Here is a 22,119-nt window from a genome sequence, read left to right on the forward strand (position 1 = left end):
GGTTTAGCATGGATCCCGTGCTGTTGTTGTAAGCCAACTTTGCCTGACATAAACTTGATTTCCACTGGCAGTTTGTTCAAAAAACACACAGTGCTCCGCTTGTTGACCGCCGCCATCGTGTCCCCCAGTCAACTTGAAGTGACGTGACGCGACACTGGCTGTGGCTGCGGGGTTTTTTTTGGTTTTTTTTTATATCAACGTAACATTGTGCCCCATTCATCTATTATGTATGCGGATAACTGCGCTAGTGGGAACATTTAATTGTATAGTTAGTTAATGTTATTATCTGAAGCTTTCAGGCAACATTATCTTACTTTCACTTTTAAAAATTGCGTCCGTCCAATTTTCCTTCGGCCGTCGGTATCAATTTATAGCGGGTCGGCTCTGGTACGGAATGTAATCTGTGCTACTGTCGGAAAACGGGTCGGATGCGGTGACCTGTGCAGGACTCTGCTCTAAGTGACCATTTTAATCCTCTAGCCAATTATCAAGCTAAATATCCAACATGCTAGTTAACGTCAAAGACTGTGGTGGAAGACGACGGTAAAATATTTCCACTAGATTTATTTATGCCTGAATTTTTAAGGTGTGGCGGCTTTTATTTTGCCGTGGCGGTGCGCCACAGTAAATTACATGTAGAGGAAACCCTGAATAGTATATATATTGATGAGAAATGAACGAGGAGGAGGAGGAGGGGAAAAAAAGACGTGTAAACGGTTATTGATTTTTCTAAACGGTTATGATTTGTTATCCGTGTACCCGTTTACACGTGTAGACGTTGACACCCCTAGTCTGAATATCAAGAATATATAGAAGAGAAGATATTGTATTGTAATTTTGCCATGTGGCCTGTGAAACTAAATATGATTTGTTGCATGTACTGTAACAGCACAGTATTTCATTATTTCATTTCATTTATTTATTTATTTAGTTGGGACAATGTGCATTAATTAACATTGATGCGTTAAGCATCAGTGTAAATATACCAGACTTTCAGCCGTAGTCCCAATGCAGGTTTAAGGACTTGAAAGCGATTCTGGAGAAAGACAGTTGATCGCTGGGTCTTTTTTTCAATTTTGTCAAATACCGACGCTTAGGGTTAGAATTCCAAGCCGGATACCAACCCAAAGCATGGGTATTTGACTACCTTTGAATGAGATTCACTACCTTTTTAAGGTAAAAACAAATAAGCTAACTGCTATATGAACCCAAGTACTTGTGTGATGTTGGATAGCTCCTTGTTTTTTATACCTCACTATGACTGACCAAAATCAAAAATAACTGAAGAAATTGAATAAATGACTGAATAAATGAATATGGCATCCAGTGCACCAAACATACTGTTACAGTAAATGTAGCGTTTAGTAATTTATAAAATGTGACATGAAGTCATTTTTTGTTTTAATTTTTTGTATTAATTCCCCTATTTATTTACTTTCCTATTTAACTTGCAGTTTAAGTAGTTTTTTTCTGCATTATTTCCCCTTTGCCTTTTTCCCCCTATTTATTTCCCTAAACCAATTTATATTTTATTGCAGTGGCCAGGGTCACTATTGAGTCATTCATTGACTTATTTATTTCATGATTTTGGCGGTTAGGATCCCCCATACTTATACCTCCATAGAATTAAAGGCTTAAAACGTAAAGTCAGAAGAAGAGCGAGAGTTTGGAGACCTGTGCTTGTGAGTTTATAGTAACTGACTGACATGTCTGCTTGCACAAGTATACATGAGCGTTGAGTTGTGTCCATTTGTTTTGTCCCAGGGAGGCCAGCGGATGTCAGATGGGGACGATCTCTGAGTGACGCCGAGTGTGTGGAGGCAGCCGAGCGCCGCTGAGCTGCAGACGTAAAGAGGGAGAGACAGGCCTGCCATACCAGCGACAACCAAATAGTCTGTCATCTCATCGGTCTGACCTCCTCTAGCGTCTAGCCAGCAGTTTGAGAAGAGATTGGCAGCAACAAAACGGTTGACCCCATCACCATATACGTACATACACACTCACACACACACATACGCATGCAAACCCATTCATACAGGACATAATACACAAATCACAGGCACTGATCAACACAAAGAGAAAGATTTGTAAGTGACAATACAGGATTTGGCTTTAGCGTCATGCTGCAGTTACACACAGCACCTTTAGGTTCCCCCTCAGCAGATTATACTGCAGAAATTCCACAGACAACTAGTTTTGCTCTGACTAAAATATACACCTAGTATTCCCTAGTGCTCTATGAACTGAGTATCTATCTTTTTTCTTTTTCTTTTTTAATTCCTCGCAGCACTGACACAATTCTTGGGTGGGCGCGCTGGTCGTAGCTCTTACATTTTGCTTGGTGATAGTTCAGAAATGAATTGAAGCTTGGCACTCACATGCTTTAAAGTTTAAATTAGAACTTTGGAGTGCCAAAGATACCAAGCCCTCAGTGCTGTTGATGGTTAACTAGACTGAAGAAACTATGAAGAACTGTGAAGTGGATCTTGGTGGATACAGCCAAATTCCACTCTACTTCCTTCATGATAATAGAAGAGGGTCAAAGTAACTTTCAGGAGATTAATGATTTTGAGCATTTCTTTTCTTTTTCCAAGGGGAGTTGTGCTTCCTTGTTATATTGTCTGCCATATTGGTAGAATGCTATGAATGTAATGCCTGCACGGGCCTTTAAAACTAGGAGATTAGTCATTTAAAATGTTGCTGTGGTTGTGGAATGTAATGCAAGTATATTTACTAGCCCAAAAACCAACTTGTGTAACGCGACAGTCCCCCCCCCCTTATCAATATATAAATTAAGCTGGTTATGAAATCACACCAGCTGGTCCTGCATGGGACAAGCACAGGCATGCACACACACTCGCATATTAACCGTGTAGTTTCTGTCGAGGTGAATCAAAGCGTGTGTGAATGCCAGCTCCTCACAATTGACACAAACAGAGGACAAGAAAGGTAAAGTGATCACCTGTGGCTCAAATAAACATGACTAATGGCTCAGAGCAATTGTTGCCAAAGCGACTGATCACACCATGTATTTCAAACTGTATTGGAAGGCAGCTGGCGGAGAAGTGACTGCAGAACACAGATTCCTGGCTAGAGCTGTTCGAGTCATTAGATCAGTTCAGACTGCAGATGCCCATTAATAAATAATGACCTCACTTGGACTGAAGAACAGTGAAAATACTGATCATGCAGAAGTCTTCAGTTGAGAGTTTTGTAATTATTAAAGGAAAATAAGATGTGCAGATGATAGATAATTTCAAGAGTGAGAAGCTTAGAGGAAATGACCCTTTTATGCAAGAATTGAAGATCATTATTAAGAATGTATTTTTCTATAGTTTATTGTGAGAATATTTAAGATAATTTGAAAGTAAGGGCAAGTCGCCTCTTCTTCAGTTAAACTGGGGTCATTATTTCACTGGAAAACCAACCATGCCCCCGCAGCCTTCAAATGGAAACCTGTGTTCCTCATTTGTATCCAAGTGTTCTCTTCCACAAAGCTAACAGTAGCCCCTAAGACTAACTCTTACATTACGGGACACCTGCTAGCTTTAGATAGGGAAACGATTCGCACCGCATATTGTGCCTATAAACACATCAACATGTGACACGAACACACATGCACACACACACACAGACACGCAGAGGCAGGATATCTGTTGCCACTTTATTCTAGCCTTTAATGTAGACTGAGACACTATGGAGGTATGTCTATATTCAGATGCATATACACACATATTATACATATTTACAAATAATGGTATACTACTAATGATAATTGATAACTTAGCGGTTAAGCTTAATAAATATATAACCTGAAAACCTGTATTGATTACATAGAAGAACTTCTTGTTATTGAGGTATTGCTATATGACATGTATCGCTGAACTAGATGACTATAGTGAATTTTTTTTCTTTTTTTTTTTAAATGATTCTTTTTATTTTGTAATTTTTCCTTCTGTGTGGGTTGTTCCAGACAGGGCTGTATGCAGATAAGATTGATTTAAGTTTCAGGCTGAATGTGTCAAAATGGATAACTGAGGGTTCAATCTTTCCACTGAGAGCAGAGGGCTAGGGCTAATAAATAAGCTACCCTTTTTTTTTAAATTCACAAGTGCAGCAGCCAAACTGGATGTATAGGATATGGATATGTTCTGTTCTGCAGTGTGTAGAATGAATTTCAGAGGAGCTGCTCTTTATATTCCAGCCGTTCATCTAATTCCTGTCCAGACTGACCTCAGCTCAATGTATGAAATCACTTAATGGATTGAACCCAAAATACAGAAGAACATTAAAGTCCATTGGAGCAAAGTGCGGGCTTGGATCAGTGGATAAAGGGAAAAAAGTGTCCTAATTATCCAGCTCCTAAAAACTGACAGGTGACCAGCCTGGGTTAAGCTAAAAAATGCAGCTCTCAGGTCTGTTTCGCTGGTCACTCAGCAGCCATTTTGGGGATTATTGATAACTAGCCCTCATCTGGAACAGCCCAGTATTAGCTACTTCGAGGGATCGTATTACTACTACTCCTAGTATTATGATGAATATGATGACGATAATGATTGCTATCTATTGACTATTTCTATTTCTTCTCTATATGCTATTGATATATGTATGTTAATTGCAATGTATAACTCTCTTTATATATGTATCCATGTATGAATATAATAATTGACAGTAAATATGCGCCTGTGTATGCAGCCGTGCACAGCTCTGTCTGGGTGGCAGTGAGCAGAAAACGTGCAGCTTCTGATAGTTCATGTAAGACTCTTGAGTTTTTAGTCCTACAGGTGGTGATGTCAGTTATCACAGCTGTAGGCTGTCTGTAGTACAAGCGATATTGCGCAGTACGATTTAGACCTGCTATATACTAATGTTATCTGAGCTCTGTTTGCCGGCTTTAGGATTATTTGGAGGTTGGTCAAAGGAGATCAAAAGATAGTTGATGTGTTAAAGTTTACAGTGTATATATACTGTTAGCTGTCTCCCTGTATGAAGTGTTGATCCTACCAACAGAGCTCGCTGCTCACTGCCTGTGCTGTGCGTTTTTGTTTAAATTGATTTACCAGGCTAAGACAGATCTGGAAGCAAAAGCATACATAGTAGCCTATATACTCCCGTATAGCGCCTTATTCGATATACTACACCTATAAGATGATACATACCCCTATTGTATAATCCTGCTTACTATATACAGTATATGATACCTGATACCTATTATAATATTTAGACACCCTTATAAGATAATTTAGATAAGAGATGGTGGAGCTGTTTTTTTTTCTGTGGCTGTGGAAGAGTTTGCTGTGGTCAGTTATGTATTCCCATCTTGTTTTTCAGGGTGTTAGGAGAATGCCACACACTTAAATGCTCTTTATCATTCGATTGTTTGCGAAGCAGCTGGGATGGAAAATGAACATCAGCCACTTGCGAAAAGCTCAATAAAATGAATTTTAGCTTAAAAAACCGCAAGATGGAGATTAAGTGGTTGAATTGCTGCCACTAAAGACAATGAATTAAAGTAGAGCATTTGAGGGGAGGCTCCTCTTCCGTTGGAGAACGGCCAGTATTGATGATATGACTGACACGCACAGAAAACAAAAGAGAACAGTGGATAGCTGTGCTGCATGTTCTGTGTGTGTGTGTTGTTAAAGGCAGGGAAATCATGACACAAACTAAAAGAGAGACAGGTTTCTGCTGCTTCATCTGTATATGCAACAAGTGTCACATAGTCACTTCATTGCAATGGCCTCATAAAAACTTCTGAGTCCCGAATTTCGATTGGCAGAGGACTTAAACCCTGGTGGCAAATCACTGTTTAATTCTTGTTGTGATAAAATAATAATAAAAATAATGAATCATGTTGCACATTGATAACAGATGTCCTCAGATGTGGAAGAAATTCAACGTTGCATTTCCTGATTTTAATGACATCTTTATTGGTCTTGTAACCAACCATAATAATGTGCAACATTTACGGTTTGTTAAAAGACTAAGGAAATCTTAGATCATGGTCCAAATTACAACACTGTTTGTCCTTGAATGGTTATTATCATATACTTATTTGTCTTGGCTTTGATCTTTATCTCAGAGTGTCCGAGCCCCTCAGGTGGGCTGCAGTACAAAGTACACCATGTATAGACTCTCCATCAATAGCTGTTTCATAAAAGTCACCTGACATAAAGATTCCCTTTACCTGCTCTCTGACAAGAGTGGCATTTGTCTTAATGTAACTGGAGTCTGGCTGTTATACCCTGCAGCAGTTTGATTAAATGACACGGTTCTTAGTTGCAGGACAAGTTTGTCAGCTCAAATGTTCATGTGACACACCCTGCCTTTTCTCCTCCTGATAAGGTTTGTGTCATTTGATTCCCAGCACCAGCACACACCTACACAGCCACACAAAAATCTTAATTTATCGATTTTCAATCAGTTAGAAATTATTGGTTATTTGACTTGTTTGCAACAACTCGGATGGAGACACCAGGGTTGTAAGAAGTGGAAAAAACAAGGCCTCTTTTTGTACTGTATTTTTACATTTCGTTGTTTATGCTTTGTTTTTAACTTCTTGACTTTGTTTTCTCTTTTCTCCTCCCTGGTTGGAAAGTTCATGATCACACAAGTGGACCAAATCTCTTGAAAGCATTTAATAAACGGACTGTTTTAGAAAAAAAATGTGTTATGTTTTTGTCGACGCTCACAGTTCACATTATGATCACAGGACCCAGGTTAATAAATGCTTGTGATTCTGACCACTAAAGTTTGTTTGTGTGTGTGTGTATGTATGTATATATATATATATATATATATATATGTATATATATATATATATATATATATATATATATATATATATATATATATATATATATATATATATATATATATATATATATATATATATATATATATATATATATATATATATATATATATATATGGGTAATACTTCACAGAGCCTTAAATTTTAATGTTAAGTAGGTTGTCATTACCATGTAACACATTTGAAATGTCGTCACATTTTGGTTGAAAATGACCCAAACATGATTGAATTAATAATAATCTGCTATTTTCCAGCCAGCAGCACACATACTACCTCTTGGGCCCTCAGTTTGACAATATAAATTTTTTAATGAATTATTTAACATTCCATGTACCACAGAACTACTTGTGCCCACAGTCATGTATGGAAGGAAAGTATCATATTGTGAGTACAAACCATTCTTTCTACCATTTAAAATGCAATAAGGTGTACCTCAATATCAAATATATGATAGAAATGACAAAAAAAACCTAAATCCAATTTAATATCATAAAATGTGTAATGACAGTTATCATCCCCTTGAGCTGTGTCACATATGTCACTACCCTGTGACAAAAGTCTTGTAATTTGAGGAAAGCAAAAGAAAATCACACTGCTGAGATCACTTTACTTCATTTGACCTATTTCTTGAAGAACTGTTAAGTCCACAGTCTTGTTCCAGTTATAAGCAATGTTCACATTTATTTCAAGATATCATGAAACTTCTACAACTGGGTTGATTTACATGATTTCAGTGAGTTTTACATGATGACTTATAGAAACAATTTTGTAAAATGCATTTCTCATGAATAGTGTGTATAACACAAGAGTTTAAAAATATATGTGTATGTGTGTGTTTTTTGTATTGTATACCAAAATAACCCATATGTATTATAGAGTCAATGAGTTACGGGATGAGGTGGTCTGATTTCAAATGTTAGAAAAGGAAGTCTGACATTTTGCCCTTCCAAAGTTGGAAGTTTCTTTGGGCTGACCCAAATGCTGCCTACAGGCTGTCTTTACCTCAGTCTCCGGTAATGGAAAACACATTGGAGTTAAACGCAGGGCTTAGCGAATTCCAGCCTTATTTTCTCAGGCCTATAAATCACGCAGGTGTGTCAGCTGGCTCCTGGGCATGTCTCTCAGGTACACCCATGAGTTAAATGTGGCATCAGTAATGTTGGAGAACTTGCTCTCTGGAAGAGCAAGTCAAAATGTCTACCTTGGGAAGCACACGTGTTTTTTGCAACAGAAATGTCAACTCCGGACTAAAAATACACGTGAGCTTCAAATTAGCACCTTGCAGCCTGGATATGTTGCCCCATAACTCTCTACAGTGATTTTACTAAAACGTGTCATTTGTTGGTAATACTTACAGTGTAGCAGATAAAGTTTTGAACAACAGTGAAGTCCGGATAATTACAGGCGCTGTGTGTACGTACTACTTTATACATTTCGTATTTTTGTTTATTGCCCGCTTCATTACGTAAAGTCTTCTTTTTCTTTTTTTTCTTCCCTTAGGTAACTGAGACGCAGCCAGCGATTGGCTGTCAGCTCTGTGATCGATACACTTACAGACGTATTGGCGGTCTTTCCGTCGATTGCTTGAGAAAAGCCTGCTTCTGATTGGCTGAGCGGGAGCCGGGGGGGTTGGCCTTTGTTAGATAACTTGTATGGCGTTCATTATGTGGGCCCCATCTAAGTTTGGACGTGTCCAGCACTTTATGGGAACTGTCATGTTCACGTAAGCGTCGTCGGCCTCCTGGACCTAGTGCAGTTTTTAAGTTTGTGTTTAATCTAACATTGCTTCCTGTGAGCTGCTGACCAGCTCTGAATTTATTTATTTTTTTGACCTAATCGCAATTTAAAGGGAAAAAAACATGTCTGCAGAGATTCCGGAGGTTTTCAGGGCTCTTCTTGAGCATCCATTTACTCTCCCGAACTTCGAGGATAATGGTAAGTGGCTGCTAAATGAAACAGTGGTGCGTGTTTTGTTGAAGTTAACAAGCAGCACAGTGAGCTGAGAGTTTGGCTTGTTTCTGGACTACCTGCAAGCAACAGTACATGTCTTGCATAATCCCTGTCAGCTGAGCTTCATGGGGAATTGCGCCAGAGGGCTGGTGTGCAGGGGTTTGCCTCGGCCTTTAGTTAGAGTCCAAATGTTTGCAGAATCTATTATATCAGTTTCCCCGGGACATAATGTCGTCTTAAGTATCAGCTATTTTTGTTTTCAGCACCTTCCAAAGACAAACTCAAGTTTAGTGGTCATTGGATCTGGAAAGACATCAAGGTGGAGCACATGAATGGGGCCCATTTATACTTATTTTGTGAAATAATAAGTGTTTTGTGATCATCATATTATTGTCATATTGTAAAAATGCTTATTTAAAATGTCCTTCTGGGCTAGGTTACACACGTAGCCAGCCTCTTTTCATCTGAGGATTATCACTGTGAAAGCAGCGGAACAAATGTAATTAAGTTAGAGAAATGTCAGTGGTTTGTCTGCACAGAGAGAGCCAACATGTGGTCTCTCTGTCCTGGTGCACCTTTTGTGCAACAAATGTTATACCAACTGTATCCAAGCAACGTTGTCAGGAGCACATGTTGGGTGGATGGTGGCTGAAACACACTGATGTTTTTTCCTACACTAAACCTGTCCCTGGGACGTGTTGATGAGATTAATGAGAATAATGAACCCACAGGGTTTAATAAGAAACATTGTGGTGCTGTCATTGTCCTTCTGTTTTATGTCAGTACTGAGTGAATGTTTTGGGGAAAAACTAACTGATGGTGAATTTAACTCTGTGCTGACTTAACCCAGTTGGTGTGGATCTGTGCTTGTCACCTGCTTTCATCTGTCACGGTGAAGTGTGCTTGTGTGTGTGTGTGTGTGTGTGTTTCAAGTGGTTTGTAGGCTCCTGATTAAATCACTAGGTGGCTCTGTTTGTCTTCTCTGGATCATGTATGAATAAATCAGATTAAATAGAAGTAATATCATTACATTGAGAGGTGTACTGTTACAATCACGTCTTCATCTATTGTGTTTTATGTTATAGGATCCCCGCAAAATGTGTCATTCATGATATGCCATTGTAATTTTTTTTCTCTTACATGTTAGAATAAAACTAATTTAATAAGTAGGCAGATTGGAAATTACGGGGTCATACTGTGGTAGTTTGGTAACAAAATATTTGGAGATAATCGTTATTCTTAAAGGCTTTTAAAGATGTTCACAATAATGTGAGTTGAAGCCACAGAGGCCGTGACTTTAGATGTATTGGGGGTCATAAAAGTGCTGGAGTGAACATAAATTTTTTAATTAACTGCTCCTTAACTCAATTAATTAGATTAAAGGATGACATACAGTGTGTTGACCATGATCATAGGCTGCAGGGCTTGCAGGCACAGTGTACCATCAGCTGTCAGTCAACACAAAGCGAACCCGAACATATTTCACAGTAAATGTGTAACACGAGACACGCGTGCACATGCAGGACAGAGCAGATTGTATAAGCCTCTGTGTGCACAATGTGTACTGATCCAGGACTGTCAACATGCAGTTCCAAAGAATTTACTATGTAGGGTTCAAAGTCATGAACTCTGTATTTATAGATTTACAGTTAGAATGTGTTTATTACCGTAGCACCTATGGAACAGTACTTAGTGTAGGCACGTAGAATCGCGTTTCTTTATGTATATCATTTGACAGGTGGTTCCATATCTGTTCCCCTCTGTGTTTAAGTTCACTTTTGTGTGATAATTAACAGTGACTTATCCGAGCCACACCATACAGAATCCACAAAATCAAGAGAAGAAACAAATAAAAAAGCTGCAGTACAATATGGAGATGTGCTTTTCAGCACTATCATTTTGCTCCAAACTACTCAGCCATGCGAACACCCAAGTTTGTCTTCAGAGAAATCCATTGACTTTTTATGAACTTAAGCAGTCTGGGAAAAGGCATTGTTTACTGATTAAATTTGTTGCCATGTATCCACCCGCGTCAAAAAGCAGGATGAGTGGATGTTGCTGTCTCACCTCCATTGTAGACCTATATGCGCGTGCATGTGATGTCATGAGTGCTTATAAACATGTGGTGCAATATCTAATATTTTAAGTTTATTTTTAAATGATGAGATAAAGTTAAATTATCATCAGACTTTGAACAAATAACAGTTTTGACCTTATGTCAAAGACGTTTAGTTTTTAGTTTAGTGTGTTTATTTCGGTCTTGTAAGAAAAAAAAAAAACCCAAATACAATAGACAAATATAAAAGTATAAATACAAAAGAAAACAAAACAAAACATAACAAAACAAGAACAAAATAAATCAAAACCAAAAACAAATCAAAACAAAAACACAACAAGCAATACAATACACTTTGACCGAAAAGGTGTAGGCTGAAGCATCAGCTTATTTTGCCTACCCTTCTTAAATTAACATTTTCCATTTGCTAATTTAAAAATTAAAAAAAAAAGACGTTTCTGTGTTGTGTTGCAACCATGTCTAATAAAGTTGGCATGCTAACCAGCTAGCCTCAGTCTGTAGTGTCTTGTTACACTTGTTACATTTCAAGAGGCAGTAATCAGATACCATAAATCTTCCATTCACCTATTTAGAGGCAAAAATATTCTGGCTCTAAACACTGTAGATTCCAACTTCCCTCTTTCTTTACGCCACACTGTCCCATGTCCCTTGATTTAGCTGAAATGTGGAATTCATTGTGTAGAGATGTTCAAAGGACGCATAAGCAAGAGCTTTGTTACTTTATTGTATATGTTGAACATCATGGTTTACACTGATAAACACTTTGTATTCCAAGCTACCAGGTAGTGTAATGGACCGTTATGAAGGTCATAAAGATGCCAAGTCTTTATCATGTGTTTTCCAGGTGTCGGAGAAAAGGGAAAGTCTTGGCATTTTGACTTGACATCATACTTGATCATATTTGACAGTTCTGACTTAGTCTGAAGAAATGTTTGTGTCATTAGTTGTGCCTCATTTAAAAGCCAACACTGGCTAATGCGCGCTCACTGTAGTCGCTGACCTTGAGGGTTTCATGTCTTCTCATGATGTTGTGCCAAAAACAGACAGGGTGTGACACATGCAACATGAGAGGGAAACACTGTCCGCCCCCACCACCAGAGGTAAAACGTGAGGTTGAACAGGGCCTGCCGGGGTCGTCAGAGCGTCCTTTTTGCAATTCATCACGCTGTTGTTTGCGTTGAAATCAACTAAATAACACATTTGGTGAAAATGATGGACAATTTGGAGGAGAGACTGGGTGATGTGAAGGACGCATCCTCTAGTAAATGTATTTATCTGTCAAAGATAAGAGGATTTACAACCTGGAATCATGATTTGTTTGATAACACATCCTGCTCTGTTTCTCCATAATAAATGGAAATCAATTACACAGTTTTCTTTTTCTGTATGGGATTTTCCTTCTATTCACTAGGCTATGTGACTCATCAGGATACACTTGAGAAACAATTCTATACATTTTAATGGTTAAGAACAAAATGTGACTTTTATTTTACCGCTCTATAATCAGCAGGACATGCAGTTGAGTTCCCTGTAGAATCCTTGAAGGTGACAGGGCGGGTGTGTTTGCGTAGATATACCACCGCTCTATTGGACGGAGCTTGTACATATATAACGGCGTCAGAGCACGTGTGTTTACACGTGCGGGGAGCGGCGTGAGCGAGGCAGCAGGAAAGGGACATAGCCTACGTGTTCATATGTGCCGCGTACCACTGGGCGGCTGTCTTACTTTAAGTTGAATAGCAAAGGAAGTTGCCACGTCAAAATAGAAACTCGTCTTTACAACATGCAGCGGTGATGTGACGCCCACTGCTCACATATTAATTGACGCTCAATTAATCAAACCTTACTGAAACTTGTGGAACCAGTCTCATCAGCGTGCGTCCGTCCACACACCGTGAAACATCGCCTCAACCACATGAAAACAAACTTTAGTAGACGACTGCGGAAACAACCTCGATGCAGGTCAAGCTGCAGTGGCAAATAATCCATGTTGATGTTTATCAGTCAATGTATGTATCGTTATGGTGCAATATATATAACTCGGTCAACCAACGAGATCTCGGCTGGCTGCGACGTGACAACCGGGGTCCTCTGTGCGTCCTTTTTGCAATTCATCACGCTGTTGTTTGCGTTGAAATCAACTGAATACCACGTTTAGTGAAAATGATGGACAATTTGGAGGGGACACTGGATGATGTGAATGACGCATCGTCTAGTAAATGTATTCGTCTGCCAAAGAGAACAGGATGTACTACCTGGAATCATGTTTTGTTTGATAATACATCCTGTTCCGTTTCTCCATAATAAATGGAAATCAAGTAAACAGTTTTTTTTCTGGATGGGATTTACCTTGTGTTTAATAGGCTATGTGACTTGTAACACATCAGGACACAGGAAAAAACGGTGCATTTTTTTTTTTTTTGTGTGTTCCGCACAAAATGTGACTTTTATTTTACCGCTCTAAAATCAGCAGGACATGCAGTTCCCTATAAGCTGCCTGATGGTGACAGGGCGAGTGTGTCTGAGTAGATATACCGCCGCTCTATTGGTCGGAGCTTGTACATATAGAAGGGCGGCAGAGCACATGTGTTTACACGTGCGGGGAGCGGCGTGAGCGAGGCAGCAGTAAAGGGACATATGTGTTCATATGCATATGGGCTTCTGGGCGGCTGTATTACTTTAAGTTGAATAGTAAAGAAAGATGCCATGTCAAAATTGAAACTCGTCTTTTTACCATGCAACGGTGATGTGATGCTCACTGCTCAGTTATTAATTGACGCTTAATTAATCAAACCTTACTGAAACTTGTGGAGCCAGTCTTGTCAGCGTGCGTCTGTACACACACCGTGAAACATCGCCTCAACCACATGAAAACAAACTTTAGTTGACGACTGCGGAAACAACCTCGATACAGGTCAAGCTGCAGTGGCGACAAATATGCCATGTTGATGTTTATCAGTAAATGTATGTATCTTTATGGTGCAATATATATAACTCGGTCAACCAATGAGATCTCGGCTAGCTGCGACGTGACAGCCACCATTGGCTCACCACTACAACGCCCGCCCCCATTTTAAGATATTCAGAAATGTAGGACGCAGCCCACCAATCAACGTGAGGTACGGTTTGTTCTCAGGACCAACACCTCCCGCCTTGTTAATTTTGCGGAGAAGTGGGCCAACGAAGCGAGCTGTAGGGGATGTTTTGGCGGTACTCAAAGCAGTAAAGCGTCGGTTTTCTTGTGGACTTAAAAGCACCAGAACCAGCCCGAGACGACAGTGAAACCGTCTGGACAGCTAACATCGTCGCGAAAAGGGGACGACCGCTGAGCTTTGTTCCGTGTTGGTTACTATTGTTACTCGTACAACAAGGGGGGGAAAATGTCGGGGAAGCCAATTCTCATCAAGCTGGAAATGGCCACGGGGACATCCAGTTCTTTCCCGGTGGTTTTGAAGAAAGTAATGGAAATGCCTCCGCCGAACATACTGGAAGGCGACGACGGTAAGAGGAAGCTGCGAGCGGTGTAGGCTAAAACGAGCTCAGCCGAGAAAAAGCCAAAACACGTAAAAACAAATGGTGTCATAAAAATGTAGCAGATGCCTCCTTGGTAAGCCCGGTGTTCGATATCTTCGGGCAACTATGACTGACTTGTGCAGACAAGGTTAAAGAGTTTTTTTTTTTGTCTGAAATGGTCCGTGGGAGAAACTAGGCTTTCTGAATCACTAGGAGGCAGTTGTGTTTAAAGGGAGGCGTTTGATATAGTCCAAATAAAGTCAGCATAGTCAAATGGCGACATCTGCGGGCCAGACCTCCGATGCTCGATCTAACGGAGGGGTTAATTCTGTTACACCACGACGAAATAGTTTTATGAAACACTGTCGACACTGTGGCGAGTAGCCCTCGAACGCATCACCAGACCCTCCTCACCACCTGGACTTTTCTAGACGCGCCCTTCAATGTAAATGCTGATTTGTTGACAGAAAGTTCCCTTGTTTCACTTCTAATTATATGGTTTATTTGACACCAATGAGTAAATTACGGTCACACGAAGGAAAGTTCCTCATGTCAAATGTTTTGCTACAAGGTGCACATGCACGCTAGCTATTATTTACTATATGTCCGAGCTGTGTGAAACGCATAGGTGATCAGTGATGCTAATGAGGATCTTCCCAGTAAGACAGGTCGGGAGGAGAGCATTCACAACAGCAGGTTCACATGTCATAGATTCCACAGTAGGGTCTACAGGCTCAGAGCATTCACTCAGTAATTGTGCTCACTGTTATAAAAACTTGCATTCGGTGAACCCAGTACTAAAATGGAGTACACCTGTAGCAGCTTGTTCATGAGGAATCAGCGGAGTCTTTAGTAGTATGGGAATGTATTCTTTTATTTTAGCCAACTCAAAGGTTTTCCACATTCGCAATTATTAAAAAAAAAAAAAAAAGAGGACGTGACTAACAGTTCAGAGGAGCTGGGTTTTGGTGCCTGAGAGACATGTCTTTTTTGTTTGTTTCGTTTTTTGGAGGGGGAAACATAGAACATTAGAAAAATAAATTGGAAGGGCTGGACTGTTTATTGTGCTTTGCTAGAGCAGTTCGCATAACAGTAGACGCAAAACTGCCTTCTGATTAAGGATCATTTACAATACATTCCCCCCCATTTCTGTGCAAAACTGCCTCCTTTAATCTAAATGTGTATCTGTCTTGTGTTTCAGACACTGACAAGGAAAAGCTGTGTCTGGGAGATAATGTTGACATGGGCGTCGGAGGTGGCGATATCGGGCCTTCAGCCGCCCTGACCCCTGCTATCTGGGATAAAACCATTCCCTATGATGGTGAAAACTTTCACCTGGAGTACATGGACCTCGAGGAGTTCCTCATGGAGAACGGCATCCCCACCTTGCCTGACGAGGACTCCCAGAATGGCAGCATCACAAAGAAGAAGAAGTCAGTAAACGTGTCCCCAGTGGCCCTGCTGCCCATTCAGGATTTGGACAAGAGTGAGGAGGAAGTGGTGATCGTCACCAATAGTGACTCTGATATCATTTGTGATGTTACTGCAGGTGAGTGGAGGTTGGAGGATATTGTTAACTTTGTCAAACAGACCAACATGAAGTGAACAAGACCCTCAACATCAGTCTTAAATCTAGCATTAATGCCTTAAGCTGGGTTGTTGTTCATATTAACACTTAATTGCTTTTCCAACACAGTGTCAGTTTCCTCAAAAATCTTTGCATCTGGTTTCCATATTACTATCTGGTGTTGTCACATGGCTCTGTCACACATGATGGGCAAACCCGATCTGCTCTGATCCTGGAGCGTCCTCAGAGTGTCAGTCTATGCATGAACAAATCATAAGTGGAAATGGTTGATGGGACGACAGAAATAGATATAGGTGTCGGTGCCCCTGCATAGCAGAGACAGTCACGTTTCCTATGGGATTATCAACGGTCTGTACATGTTGAATGTCCAAACACTCTAGCGGCGTGGTTGACACCCTGCCAAAAGATGTATCCTTGGTGCAGGTTACCTGTAAACCAGCATTACCTCTGAATTTACTAATAAACAGATATGTAGTAGCTGGATTATTCACAGTGAAACATCCACAAGTTGATGCACAGAGAAGCAAGTTATTAACATCAGTGTTGCTTTATTTTATTCATCTTCCCACAGCAAATTCCGTAACATTTTTTTTGATCATTTTAAAATAAGCATTCTCTCCTTTTGTGCTAAGGTGAAAATAAATCAAATACAAATATGTGTTGTCATGCAGAAGACTGTGCCCGCTGACCTTCAGTTCTCATGTTCCTCTTCTGTCTGCTCAGAGGTGACCACTGAGGACGAAGAGACACCTGAGCCCATCAGTCCCGATGAGATCGAGATCGATGTGAACTACGAGCCAGACCCCACCGACCTGGTCCTCTCCAGCGTCCCTGGAGGCGAACTGTTCAACCCCCGCAAGCACAAGTTTTCTGAGGAGGAGCTCAAGCCACAGCCTATGATCAAAAAGGCCAAGAAAATTTTTGTGCCTGAAGAACAGAAGGTACAGTATATTAAACAGTCCTCAGTTCTTTTTACTGCATGTGTGCATGGTTTATTTTATGTGGGGGAAACCCAAAATACAGGCAAATGGGAGCATAAAGCAGGGCTTAAAAACGGAAAGCTGCATGTTGGAAAAACTTGCGGTGCTGATGGATGGTGGCCCCTTGGTCATGTTCAGGTGTAATGATTTCTAGTCGATACAAAACGAGTATGGTTGTAGGGCTGTGCAATACTATATCAGCAATATTCTCTAAGAATGGAGATTGTTTACAAAGCTCAAAGCAAGCTGAAAAGAATATCTTGGAATTTATAGAACAGATCTTGATTTTATTATAAATTCTCCCGGAAGAATGGCATGAAAACAATTCCATTGGCCAGTAATTTTATCAGCCAGTTTCTCCATTCGATACTGATGTAGGAGCAGAGACTTGCACTTGAGAGTTGAAATTGGGGCGTTTCACAGTGAAGCGGTTGTGGAGACTCACAGTGACTCGGCAGTCTGATAATCATCAAATTGATGTTTTCCTTCCTCCCCAATCTGACTGAGACTACAGGATTTGTTTAAATACACAAAGGAGCCTGGCTGCCGGCCATATTACACACTTTATATCACTTTTTCATATTTAGGTGGATAAGAATATACACAAGGCTGTTGAACCACGCTTCCTTAGTAGCTAAGCTCAGAAAGCATGTTAGGATCTGGTGATGCGTTTCTTTGACTCAATCTAAACTCTGCTCCGTCTTCAGGATGAAAAGTACTGGCAGAGAAGGAAGAAGAACAACGTGGCCGCCAAACGCTCACGTGACGCCCGCAGGTTAAAGGAGAACCAAATCACCGTCCGAGCAGCCTTCCTGGAGCGTGAGAATGCGGCACTGCGGTCAGAGGTCGCCGACCTGCGGAAGGAGAGCGGGCGCTTCAAGAATCTCGTTGGTCGCTACGAAGCCAAATTTGGACAGCTGTAAGGGACACTTACACGCAAATACATGAAAATTTAAAAGGACATTCATATAATAGACAGCACAGAGGTCAGGATAGGGAGGTAGTTTTGGCCGACAGACAGATGCCAATTCTACTGGCAGCTGAGAAGACGGTGTTTTTTGGAGGAGTTTGCCACATGGGTTAGATCTAAGTTGATGGGCTATCTGAAGTAATAGACCCTCCTCCTAACCAGAGCTGGGCATGAAACATCTGGGCTAAAAATTAACGCATCACACAATGTCACATGAATCTATTGAATCTTACTTCTTCTAAGTCTTGTGTCAAATATTCGACTTTACAACAAGAATTTAAGACTTCGTGGTTTGCTGATTTACTCTTAGTGGTTTTCACAGCAGAGCTCATGTTGGGTACAAGAACCAAACTATGTGACCTTGTGAAAAGTGATCCCACTGTTTAATGTTGACCTCTCCCTTCCTTCCCCTCCCCTCCTCAATCCTTCTTTTCTTCTCTTTCAAGTGAGGTGCCAGAAGACCAATAAACATTTTGATCTATTCATTTATTTTTCCTATGAATAAATAAATCAAACTGATCCTGATGGTATTCGAAAAACTGTATCAGTCAATCAGATGAAGAAGAGGAGAAGAGCAGATGTGGGGGGCGTGACTGATGTTGCAAAGTCCTGATATATATAGTTTTATTTTCTTTTTGCTTTTTATGACTTTATTTACCATCCATGTGAGTGAGATTAAAGGGTGAGAGGATATTCAAGTGCTTCTTCAGCGCACCTCTTTTATGAGGTGCACTTGTATCATGTTTTGTACACCGTTGGTCGAATGAGATCATTTGATGTTTATTTTTGGAAGACGTGGGGTGTATTTTCATTTTTTTTTTTAAAATGAGGTTATACTTGGGTAGCATATGCAATAGTTTAGACTATATTGTTAGTCTTTATGATATTGTAGAAATAAACCTATTTGCAGGTTGCTTTCAGACATTTGATTGACTTCTGAAACTTACATGTCCATCTTTATTTTCAAATTTCTATATTAACGTTGCAGATTGTGTGAAGAGCTGGGCTTTTCTTCGCCCACAAAACCTTTTGACTGTGACATTTCCAATAATTTAAGCTTCTTCAGGGGTTTGCAGTGACCTGGCAAAAAATGTGTAGCCATGTTCACTTCTCGTTTATGTACAAATACTCATTAACCAGCAGCACAGCGCTGCATAGGAACTCTGCTTTCCAGTCGAAGTGCTGTATAGTACCATGACCTGGATGACTGAGAACAGTCATCAACACCTGCTTTTCATGTTTCAGTGTATGTCACTGTCACTTTCGTGCCGTTTTTGTCACCACGAAGGACGCCTTCTTTGCCCTCAGTGGCCGATGTTGACTCGTCCATTCACATCGGTAACACTCAGAAGTGTCGTGTGTAGAGGCCACAGATGCATGTACTGTAAATAGTTGTAGCCCACCCTTCGAACTTAAACACAGTTTAAGCAACGTTTTTGAACAACTGTTTTAAGATGTGCCGGTGGATGAAATTATCAGATATTTATCATCCACTTTTTCTCATCATTTGTATCTGAACCTGTCCTCTGAGGATTGTAAACTGGCAATGTCTGGAGCCAGCTTTCTATTTTTTATTTAATTTAATTTTTTTTTACAAACCAGGAAGCCTCAATAGCTTCAGACTGTATCGGGGCTCCCCTCCTCATCAATTATGAACTCCCAGAACTCCTGAAGCCATTTCAATGCAGTGCGCAGTCTGCCAGTTTACAGGGGGGAGGGGACATATTGTGTAATGTAACAGAAACCCAGGATTATTTTACTGTCCAATTCTGACAAAAAGCAGAAACTGTTATTTTGATGCTGTGCTTCCATCCATAGACATGGTGACTTTTTACTAAAATAATCTCAATATTGTTGCTTTTTTAGGGAAAGGGTTTCCATGTGTGAGGAATGTTGTTCAAGGAGAAAATACTTTTAAGTACAAACAATTATAGGTTCTTTTACAGCTTTAGTCCCAGCCTCATTGACTTCAGTTAGAATGATTCACATGTTCCATCACATGGTCTCTGTATTGTAGTTTTTTAGATTTAACTTAAAGTAAAATTCTGACAATAAGGAGCTTCCTGTCTCATTTGTAATGATTTTTTAATATTTCTGCTATAATAAAAATTGCTTCTGCCTTTTATCTGGAACAGGTCAGGACAAACTTTGAGGGGTTGTTTTTTTACCTTCCTGGTTCCGTCTTTGTAATTCTTTGTAAAGCGATGTCTTGGCATTTTCAGTGTGGCTACTTTTTGTGTCTTGTATATACAGTATATATAAATAAAGCCTTGTTGAGAACGTCTTAAACATGTTGAGCTTTTTCCTGTAGAGATGTTGCTTCATAGTTCCAGCAGCTTAGGTCCACATTGAGGTCTGATGTAAAATGAAAACTGGTTCAGATGATGGGAATAGCTATGCTTTAGTTCTGGACTTGAATCTGTCGTACACAAAAAAACAAAAAAAGAATCCAATGTAGAGTGGAGAATCACTGACGGTTCAGTCTCCAGTCCACATACCAGGCCAGTGTGAAAGACTGGAGTGAGTAAAAGACAGCAGACTGATGAAGGAAGTTCAAGGAGAAACTGAAAGAAGTCTGAAAGTGTAACACCGCTAAACTAAAACAAGCTTACAACATTCAGCATTTCACATGACTAGCTGCCAGGAGACACCATGCTGAACCCAGTTGTTATTGCATCACCCTAATAATACAATAAATCTCCTAGTCTTTATGATAATGAATTTAACATTTCAAAACATGCTGTTTTCCAGTGAAAAACAGCGGAATAAGCCTCACTTGTTATAAAACTAAAACTATGTTGTAAGAACTAAAGGTGCACATTAGGGCTGCACAATATGGTAAAGAAACACAATTTTCATTTTCACAATCTTTAAATTAAAATCATGATGTGACATTTTTTGGGGGGGTCTGCACCAAACTAACAAACGTGTTTTTACATCTAGTAAAACAGAAGTTGCAGGCAAGAGCATCTGTGCAGCCCTACAGTACTTGTCGTTTGTTTTGTGTTACATTTGACCTCTCTCAAAGGATTGGAGACTCTGCGACTGGAATATTACACATGGCCATATTGTAATGCAACAGTGTTACAGCGTTCTTCAAAGCAACTGAGGTAGATGGGGAGTTGTTTTAAATTGTAAAAAAAAAAACATGAAATGGCTCCATACAGCTAGTCCGGCATACTCCAAGTCTCTGGATGGAGACCCAAAATGATTTGAAAAGACATTATTCTCTTTTTAAAGCTGATATCTATACATTCACATACTGTTGGAGACTTCTGGACACTTGGACTACACCAGACAAGCTGTATGGAGCCAGTATATGTTAATATTTTCAGCTGCTTTTTTAATCAAGTTTTTAAACATGTCCCCACGTTGTTCAGTTGCTTAGGAGAATGCTGCGACGTTGTTTTGCTGTGAAGCTCCACGGATGTTTTGTGCACTATAAAATTTCATCTGACTTTCCATCTGCATGGGGATGGGCAGATAATGAGAATTTAAATTTCAGGGTGAATTCATCCTTTAAGGTGTAATATTGCTTGCTAGTTTTAAGCTGACAACAATACACAAACAAAGAACTCAATGTGTCCCACGTCTCACAATGTAAGACATCCATGTTGTGGGAGAAGATGTGAATTAGAATGATGTAATCTTATAATGCATTACCAATATGAATATTTTATGATTAGTTCTAATGTGACTTTGGCTTCTATATGTACATCCTGCTGTCTCTTCTTTCAAAACAAAGTGAGGATGGGTATAGGGCTGTTATAGGGCTAATGCTCTAAGACGCAAAGAGTAGATTTCTTTTTTACAGAGCTCAAAGGGTGCTGAAAAAAATCTTGGAAATTTGATATAATCATGAAACAATGTTTCCCTGGAGAAATGGAATGTGAACAATTGTATTGGCTTGTAATTTCATCAGCCATTTCACCCCCTTGCACAATGAAAGAGCTGTAGAGACTTGCTGTTGACGGTGGAAATCAGGTCATGTGACAGTGAAGTGGTTCTGGAGACTCACAGTGACTCAGCAGTTTGACAACAGTGCTTCCTCTCCAGCCTGTCGCACTGAGAACACTTTTCATTTTGCTTTACAATGCACTCAGCATCATAGGACATAAAAAGGTCAGATACAGAGCAGCATCTATAAGAGCTGACTTTTTCTCTGTGAAAAAACTTTTAACTCATGGGCTAGTGTGGTGCAGATTTGACATCTCAGAGGAAAACATC

General features: G+C 39.9%; 2 protein-coding genes across 4 annotated transcripts in view; both read left to right on the forward strand.

Moving 5' to 3' along the window:
* zc3h7bb (zinc finger CCCH-type containing 7Bb) overlaps nt 1-6,666 on the forward strand; it is a 17,734-nt gene extending 11,068 nt beyond the window's left edge. For both annotated transcript variants that reach the window (XM_030401216.1, XM_030401215.1), the window contains exon 21: nt 1,765-6,666. In XM_030401216.1, coding sequence (XP_030257076.1) covers nt 1,765-1,800 — 36 coding nt within the window. In that variant the 3' untranslated portion in view covers nt 1,801-6,666. The remainder of the gene's footprint in view (nt 1-1,764) is intronic.
* A 1,796-nt stretch (nt 6,667-8,462) lies between these two features.
* tefa (TEF transcription factor, PAR bZIP family member a) lies at nt 8,463-20,181 on the forward strand. 2 transcript variants are annotated; one of them, XM_030400325.1, is made up of 5 exons: nt 8,463-8,749; nt 15,556-15,903; nt 16,666-16,883; nt 17,630-17,841; nt 18,339-20,181. In XM_030400325.1, exons 1-5 carry the CDS (start codon nt 8,674-8,676, stop codon nt 18,358-18,360), a joined length of 876 nt encoding a protein of 291 aa, XP_030256185.1. In that variant the 5' UTR covers nt 8,463-8,673; the 3' UTR covers nt 18,361-20,181. The 2 variants fall into 2 exon arrangements, with proteins under 2 accessions (XP_030256185.1, XP_030256184.1); XM_030400324.1 differs by lacking the exon at nt 8,463-8,749 and adding an exon at nt 13,910-14,342.
* Nucleotides 20,182-22,119: the final 1,938 nt, after the last annotated feature.

The sequence above is a fragment of the Sparus aurata genome, chromosome 20, assembly GCF_900880675.1.
Source record: "Sparus aurata chromosome 20, fSpaAur1.1, whole genome shotgun sequence".
NCBI classification, from domain to species: domain Eukaryota; kingdom Metazoa; phylum Chordata; class Actinopteri; order Spariformes; family Sparidae; genus Sparus; species Sparus aurata.

Bases quoted from the DNA above. Each gene is read 5' to 3' on its own strand.
- tefa (XM_030400324.1), top strand. From the start codon at position 14,222: ATGTCGGGGAAGCCAATTCTCATCAAGCTGGAAATGGCCACGGGGACA. The intron at 14,343-15,555 runs GTAAGAGGAAGC...CTTGTGTTTCAG, and splicing joins CATACTGGAAGGCGACGACG to ACACTGACAAGGAAAAGCTG. The intron at 16,884-17,629 runs GTACAGTATATT...CTCCGTCTTCAG, and splicing joins TTGTGCCTGAAGAACAGAAG to GATGAAAAGTACTGGCAGAG.